This window comes from Magnolia sinica, chromosome 3, assembly GCF_029962835.1.
Source record: "Magnolia sinica isolate HGM2019 chromosome 3, MsV1, whole genome shotgun sequence".
Taxonomy (NCBI): Eukaryota; Viridiplantae; Streptophyta; class Magnoliopsida; order Magnoliales; family Magnoliaceae; genus Magnolia; species Magnolia sinica.
This window is the reverse complement of record NC_080575.1, coordinates 127199441-127207948: the sequence shown is the minus strand read 5'-3', so window position 1 is coordinate 127207948 and position 8508 is coordinate 127199441. Positions and strand designations below refer to the sequence as shown.

Sequence of the window (8508 nt, the reverse complement as noted above, 5' to 3'; positions counted from 1 at the left end):
CAAATGTAATCGAATTACATAGCATTTTTCCTTTAAAAATACTCTGTGTGTGTGTGTGTGTGTGTGTGTGTGTGTGTGTGTGTGTGTGTGTGTGTGTGTGTGTGTGTGTGTGTGTGTGTGTGTATGTTGCACTTGAACAACTCTTACTTTTGTTGCAATATTGATATATTAGTGGTTCTTTTAGACGCGCAGCTGTCTTAGCTTTGAGCACAACAACTCACAATAAGCCAAACCTTATTAAGGGGCTTCTTCCTGAATTATTGCCACTTCTATATGACCAGACTATTGTTAAGGTGAGATCTACTTTGCATTTGAATTTTTAAACCAGTTATGTTATCAATGGGCTGATCTGCTTATGGTTTAGTATCTCCCAGCTCGGGTTAAGCTACCACATCACTTGATGGTACACTGCACTAGGTTGAGGCCCAACTTTTGAAGCTCACTGAAGGTTCTGTCTCATAACATGATCTGTTAGACACATGTGGAGCTTGAGACAGTTTGGTTCGTAGAACAATGTGTCCACAAATTGAAAGGCTGCTTCGGTTTGAGGAATCTGATGTGGAGGACATGCTTCGGTTTGAAAATGTCTTTTTGCCAACTATATTCCCATCATTAGTACCTCGCACTCCTACCTAATCCCTTCACATGAATGCTAGTTATTGGGCTGCCGTTGTTGTATCAGTACTGTTTTTTACTTTTAGCATTATCTTTAGATTTTTGATTTTGAATTCCTATTATAGTTTTAAGTGTTTTTTTTTTTTTTTTTTTTTTTTTTTTTGGGGGGGGGCACAGTTATGGTGTTATATCTGTACTAGAGGTGACAGATTGACAGCCTCTAACTACTGTGGTGTTTTGAGTAAAGGCAATAAATTTGTTAGATTTAGACAATTGATTCTTTTTCTTGTTTTCTACTGATCAATGCAAAGAGGTTCTAGCTGACTTGAAAGCAGCTAGGGCTACTTGGTTGCAGTTCGATGAGCCAAAGCTTGTGCTGGATTTGGACTTTCATCAACTGAAAGCATTTACGGATGCTTATTTACAGATGGAAGAGTCCTTATCTGGTTTGAAGGTTATTGTTGAGACCTACTTTGCTGATGTGCCGGCCGGAGCATATAAGTTCGTTGGCATTTTATATCCAATATTATTAGTTCATCATGATCTGCTTGATTTAGCCTTTCTTCACCATCTTTTTTGACTTGACCTAGTTCAATGACCTGGTTGTAGGACTATCACGTCATTGAAGGGCATCTCAGCTATTGGGTTTGATCTGGTTCGTGGAGAGAAGACCCTTGAATTGATCAAGAGTTTGGGTTTTCCTTCCAGCAAGTATCTGTTTGCTGGAGTTGTTGACGGTCGTAACATTTGGGCTAATGATCTCACAACATCTCTTAAGACGTTGAAAGCTCTTGAGAGCAAGGTCGGCAAAGGTATACACATTTCATGAGTTCTAGATTTGTTAGAGATAAGTTGTCTATGATTTTGAAATCACTGAATATGTTGTTAACAAAATCAGTAAAATTATCTGTCACAATCTGTGTTTACTTATTTTAGCACGAAAATGGTTTCTTAAGTTTGCTCCATCAAGTTGATGCTGTTTTTTCAGAATATCAGTTTTTATTTCTAATTTCTTTGGCTGTAGCCACCTAATTCCTACATATTTTGGGTTTTGTTTTCATTTCTTTGTAACTGTGACTTTTCTACTCTATCAAAATTGATACCTAAACTTTGCATGGTGCTTGTCAATTGCAGAAAAGCTTGTAGTTTCCACTTCCTGTTCCCTTCTGCACACATGTTAAGATCACAATGATCAGGCGGTTTTAACCATTGGATCAAACGCCTATAAAAGGCTTTAGACTCGGTTGTTGAGAAACGAGGTTAAAAATAGATTTAGCTTCAATTGGAGGCAACCGATGCTAAAATTTAGATTTAGTCTCAGTTGGAAACAAAGGAGGTTAAAATTTTGATTTAGCCTCATTTCGAGAAAACTGAAGCTAAAAAGGTTCTTTTAGTTTCACTTGAAGAACCAAGGCTATAAAATCATTTTAGCCTCGGTTGCTAAAACTGAGGCTAAAGCCTTTAGCCACAGGGGTTTCAACCTCGGTTCGGATAATTGAGGCTAAAGGCTTTAGCCTTAGTTTTTAACTTTTTTAGCCACAGTTTTAAACCGAGGCTAAAGCCCCCTTTTCTTGTAGTGATAACTGTTGCACACTTTCTGTATGTTGATGAAGTTTGGTTTTGCAGTATGAAAGCAATGCGCGGTTCGTGAGGTGGTCAACCATGTGCAGTAAGCTTTCGGGTCAAAGCAAAGCTGAGAATAGGGTATTAGTTAATGGAAAATTGATAACCAGTAGAGGCACATCCATGGAGTTGTGTTGAGAAGCTATTTGACTACGAGAAGGCATTGGATCTTACTGTCAATGAGAACTTTAAATAGACATATAATTATTATGTTAACATTGTCCTTTTGTCAATGGATTAAAATGAATGATTGTATTTGATTAAATGAATGAATGATTGTATTTGATTGAATAAATAAATGATTTAGCCATGAAGTATTTATCTATATTAGCTTATATGAGTTGATCTATCAGGTCATGTACTACAATGGTAGGAGATGCCATTATTATATTTTCTTTAATTATTTTTTAAAAAATTGGCAGTAGCTACGACTATTAACCGTAGCCCTTTATATGGAAACTGTAGCTGTTTCTAATTTCAGCCTATTGCTACGGTTCTTGCTCTACTTTTAGTTACAGATATAATCCGTAGCTGTATATACGTTAGAGCTATTGAAAGTATTGCTACAACTTTAATCCGTAGCTATTGTCTTTTTGGTTACGGATTAAAACCGTAGCCATAGCGTTAAGACCTATGGCTATGGATGGCTACAGTCGTGCTACAGACTTTAACCGTAGCCATAGGCCTTTAGCTACGGCTTTTATCCATAGCCTTTACCCAGTTTTTTGGTAGTGATAATTAATATGCATGATTGCATAAAAATCCTCATTTGTTGTCCAAGAAAGAGATTGTTTCAAAGTACTTTCATGAGGAGATGAAATTCAAAAGTGCAGTGTATAATTTAAATTGATTCACCTGTTCAAAATTGGAGTAGGCTAGTCTCTATTCCATGTGTAAACAGGCAACATCAGATGTATTTTGGCAGGCTGCAGGGATTTCTTCATGTTCATGAAGTCCCAAAAACCTATTCCATTAAAGAAGAATGGTTTCTTGACTAAAATTTCAGATGGCTGGCATTGTTCTAGTTCTAAAAGCTTTTACTCAATTTACTAAAAGGAGTAAAGAAAAGTATGAAACCCATGTCAAAATTGATGGAATCAATGTTTTGAAAAATCAAATCAAATAGGTAGAACCACAAATTTGTTTTAGTATTTTTGAAAGATTAATAAAATACAAAGACTAGATCTTTCTTTCTTTGATAGGTAAGCTGGGCTTGACCCCGAGACCTCAATGTTGAAATGTAGTTTGTCTACCATTGAGCTAAAACAGAAAAGAGAAATCAATAATATTCCACAATTCCATAATGAATATTAGCCAAACAATCTATGGCAGTGTGATTAGTAATGAGCCATATAGAGCATCTTGACTAATTATAAGAAAGAAGTTAGTCTCAGTATGTTATTGACAACCCCACTACATCACCCTTCATTTCTTATTAGATATTAAGCTATTAATAATCACGAAACCATATGCTAGTCCATTAGTGATGCAATTGTATGATTCATATATGGTATTTACGAAGAGAAGCTATGCAATCACCATCCTTGGCTGAACATATGCATAGCAACCATGGGTCCTTGGTTTGTATAGGGTCCTTATCCTAACTGTTGATCTGATGGGCACGACAGTGAATGGACTGTCCCAAAATCACCAAACCAATCGGTGCACGAGAATCTCTCCACACCCATATCATAGATTGAGAAAACTACACCTACATAAAGCCTACAAAACAAACCTATAGCTTGGCAATGCAAAATAAAGCACAAGAATCTCTCCACATCCATATCACAGATTGAGAAAACTACACCTACATAAAGCCTACAAAACAAACCTATAGCTTGGCAATGCAAAATAGCCAAATGCTGGCTGGTACAAGAGAGAATTATAAGTTCATGTTCACTGGCCATTGTATCATTTCTTAACGCACATAATTCCTTACAGGTGGGGCCCATTGTTTGGCAATCCAAACCATTGACTGATGGCCCGCCATGGATTTAGGATGCCCAAGAAATCTTCCAGATAGGAAGATCACAACCAATCATTATGGTGGCTCCAAGTAGATGAGGTTTGTATTCAGTGGAATGATAGGCCGACCGATAGCTAGGATCTTCCAATCTGGGAGGTTTCTGGATGATCCCCAACCCATGTCAGGCCTAACAAAACAACCGGTCAGATCACCAAACCAATGGGTGCACATGCATGGAATCCAGTGTTTAAGAGCTTATAATTACTCAAATGCCGATGGAGTTTGGAGGGTAGCAGCCCCCATCCTTCACCTAATCACCCTGGCAAACTTCTTTTTTTTTTTTTGCCCAAATCACTTCTCCTAATCTCTTCCATCTGCACAGGCAATGGAGCAGACAAACCCAAATTCCCATTTTGACCCTGGTAGATCCCATTCATTCCAAAACTGCCCTCAGCAGCCTTCCCAGGCATAGTTGGGTCAGTAGACAAACCCAAATTCTCATTTCGACCCTGGTAGATCTCACTCATTCCAAAAATTCCCCCGCCCTTCAAATTCTTTTCAGGGTTTCTTTCATCATCACTGATCTATTGAAATCCTTCTACCTCAATGTCAAGCCCTTGCTCATCATTCAAAAGAACCACGGATAACCCTTCAATGCGTTCAATTTCTCTGCTCAATTCATCCACTAAATCTCTCTGATCATCACACAGAACCCGATGATCAATGCTGGCACCATTTTCGGCAGCTTGAATGCTTGGAAATGGCTTCCGAGCATCGGGCAAAGCTCTGGATCGAATACCATTCTCTGAAAAGCTTACCTTTTTTTTTTTTTAATTGATTTGGAAGGAGTCTCTTGCCTTTTCGCTGCCATGCCATTAACATATAACAATAACTGAATCAGTTCACTGTTTATTGCCCTTTTCCCTTCCCGAATCATCGAGTCACCGCCCTGAATGGATTCGAGCTTTTGGAGCAGACTGGTGACTTTTTGCGAGAGGGCATTGGGTTTACGGAGTTGGGTCTTGTCTGAGAGAGAGGATTTGAGGGCAGCAAGATTAGATTTGATAGAGGTGAGGTGTTTGAGTTGTCCAAGGGTTTGGGATTGACGGGCAAGGAAAGCTCGAAAATGGGTTTGGATGGTGCGAGCGGCGATGTCTCGGAGAGAGAGAGGGGGTGAATGAGAATGAGGAGGGGGGTGGGGAAAATAGGGAGAGGGAAAACCCTGAAAACCCTGTTATGGGGTTTTGAGTGAGAGACAAAAGGCATCTGTTCTAGGGTTTTGAGGGAGAGGGACAGAAGGCAAATCAAAAGAGGCCAATGGAAAGGGCGGACGCAAATGGTACGTGAGTTTTGGGAGGTCCGCGCATGGGAGAAAAGGGTGAACGCAATGGATTTCGTTTTGGGGGGAGGGCACGTGACGGACGACACTTTAAGAGTGTCTGGTTTTAGGACCGTGGGGCCCACCGTGATATATGTTATTTATCCAATCCATCTATTAATTGTAAATTATCATTTTAAGGGTTGATGCAAAAATGAGTCAGATCGAAGCTGTAAGAAGACCACACAACATATGAACAATAGAAATTTAATTTTATTATTTCTTATGGTGTGGTCCATTTAGACCTTCAATCTATATAATTTTTGGGCTCATCCACTAAAATTATATATCCGAATTTATGGGCGGATTAGATCAAACACATATTGTAATGGGCCCCATGAAGCCCGTTAAGAACCATCAATCTCTAATAATGTTCTGGTGAGGACGTAGGTTTTAGCTACGGATTAAATCTGTAGTATAATTACTACAGATTTAATTCGTAGCTAAAAGCTTTCAATATCTATAGCCTTTTTTTGATTTTTTGGTAGTGAATGTTCTTAGTTGATGCAAGTATCTCACAGAAATACCTTAATGCATTGAAAGCATACCTGTGACTTATCTCAGTAGAGACGAACTTTGAACAGGCCTGGCCCTGTCCTAGCCATAGCCATGGCCAGCCCTAGCTCATCTCGGTCCATTACTGTGATGATGGATTGTGTGGTGACCCCAACATCACCTGTCTTGATGTGATAGAATTTAATTGGGGCATATGTTGCTATTAGAGATAGAATCAGGTAAAATATTTTTGAATGTTGTTAGGTCAGGTGTATATGCAACCAACTTCATCTCTAACAGCTGCACGTGGTTCAATCAAATCTTGTCATGTCCCAATACCACTGAACTGCATGGCACGTGGTCCAATCAAATCTTGATTGTCATATCACTATCGTGACATGTCATGAGTCCATACCTAGATCATGTTGATTGGACCATTCTTAGATAATCCATGCAATGAGATAGCAATTACCTTTCGATTGCATCAGTGAAACATCTCAACTCATCCATAGAGCCATATTCATAAAATAAATCACCGATGAATGTAAGAAGGATGCCGTTCTTGGCGCCTGTCATGCGTACTGCGCGCATGTTTGTATCATAAGCAGTGGTAGCCATTGCAAAGTAGCAATAGGTCGTTTTATCCCTGCCAAATCCCAAGCTAGACATTCCGTAGTCTCTCACCCACCTAACATAATTAATTAGAGTAGAATGTTAATTAAACTGATTGGTGAGTCATGTAAGTTTCAAGGTAAGCCCACATGTGGAGACCTCACACCTCTACACATGTGGCAGGCATCTGAACTGTCCATCAGGAGGGGCCGCCACCTAAATGGCATCCCGGGAAAGATCAGACAAGTCGACTCAACCAGCTTGCATGGGAACAATGGAGTTGGTAATCCCTACTATTAACTACGAATGAGACAGTGTTAGTTAGTGATAAATACCTTTTTAGCTCATCAAGTTCGTTCCCGTATATGGACCGGGGATAGGTGTAATTATCTTTTGCTAGGTTCAGCAGCATTGTGTTGTTTAGGCAAGATAACCTGTTTTTGTTAATTGCCGTTAGCCATGACTAGTACTGTTTATAAGAAACCTTAAAAGTTATGATGCTCCTAAGTGTGTCGGGGGATTTGGACTATCCAATCAATCGATTTGGACCGTCTTTTAGGTCAAGCACACATTTATTTGGGATGGAAGTGGAAAGTGGCTCGTTAGTGGTGGTGGAGCTGTCTCGAAAGAAGAGCAAGTTCCATGGAATATCTTCTACTAGAAAATGCATTTTGATTTCATCAAGGGCACAACCAAAATCATGATTGAGCACATCCCGAGAGAGTTTAACAGAGTGGCGGATGGCCTGGCCCGTTGGGGTAGCACTAATCAGTAGGACATGGTATTCATTGACCTTTCAACCCTTCCTCTCCTTTCCAGAGGGGAGCTTGTGCTGGACTGGTCGGGCCTGGGAGCGGTAAGGGTCAGCAAACTAGATTCTTCTAGGCGTAGAATTTGATGGTACAATAGGCTAGCCCCCTTTTGCCCTTTTTGTAGTAGAAGGGCAACCGGAATTGTAATTCATCTGTAACTCCCCTCAATCTATATATATATATATATATATATATATATATATATATATATATATATAAGCATTTTTATTATTTAACTTTATGGCTTTAATACCACAAAATTCTTAACAAGTTAGGATTTTATCAAATAATGGACCTATAGAATTAAATGCCAGGGTAGTGCTTTTTGGCAGTGAAATTACATTATTGTTCAAAGGATATTCTTTTTTTAAAAAGTAGCAAAGAAGATTTGTGTAGCGCACATGATATTTTTATAATATACAATCTATCTAATAGATGTAATCCGTAATGCTGTTTCGAAAAGTAAGAAATTTAATTAATCTAAACATAAGGAGACCTACACTATAAAAATAATATCACTACTTAAAAATATAAAGATATTTGTGCAACCCATTTAGTGATTCAATAAGATAATTTTTTGTCCACGTCATTAAATGTATGTTTAAAAAGCTAGCTGTCACACATGTATCATGTGTGTTTCAAAATTTTCTTTATTACTTTTAAAAGGAAAAATGATATATGAGGATATTTTGGTAATTTCCTTGTAAAAAGGTATTAACCTTAATTTGTGAAGTAATCTTTTGGTAAAATAGGGATTTATTAGGATTTTTCTTTTAAAAATCTCTAAAATTTTCTGATGAATATGGACTATCACCTTGATCATTGTTTTATTGGCCATCGACTCAAAAGTTTTAAGGTTTCCCGGTCTTGGAGATTTTTGAGTTAGCAACCTTCCTCGTTGTATTTTGTCAAATCCATACATAGCCTTAGATCCAACTGATATAGGCCTAATATGTCGTGAAATATTTTGGAATATGTTCAAGCAAACCTCTCACTTCCTTTAATAT

The 8508-nt window shown here is 38.4% G+C and overlaps 1 protein-coding gene and 1 pseudogene across 1 annotated transcript; one reads left to right on the top strand and one right to left on the bottom strand.

The window, feature by feature from the left end:
- The first annotated feature begins 513 nt into the window (after positions 1 to 513).
- On the top strand, positions 514 to 1838 carry LOC131239156 (5-methyltetrahydropteroyltriglutamate--homocysteine methyltransferase 2-like). Its single transcript, XM_058236713.1, has 4 exons — positions 514 to 615; positions 929 to 1116; positions 1225 to 1427; positions 1750 to 1838. Exons 1-4 carry the CDS (start codon positions 514 to 516, stop codon positions 1794 to 1796), a joined length of 540 nt encoding a protein of 179 aa, XP_058092696.1. The 3' UTR covers positions 1797 to 1838.
- Positions 1839 to 4518: 2680 nt separating this feature from the next.
- Positions 4519 to 6653, bottom strand: LOC131239155 (uncharacterized; annotated as a pseudogene).
- Positions 6654 to 8508: the final 1855 nt, after the last annotated feature.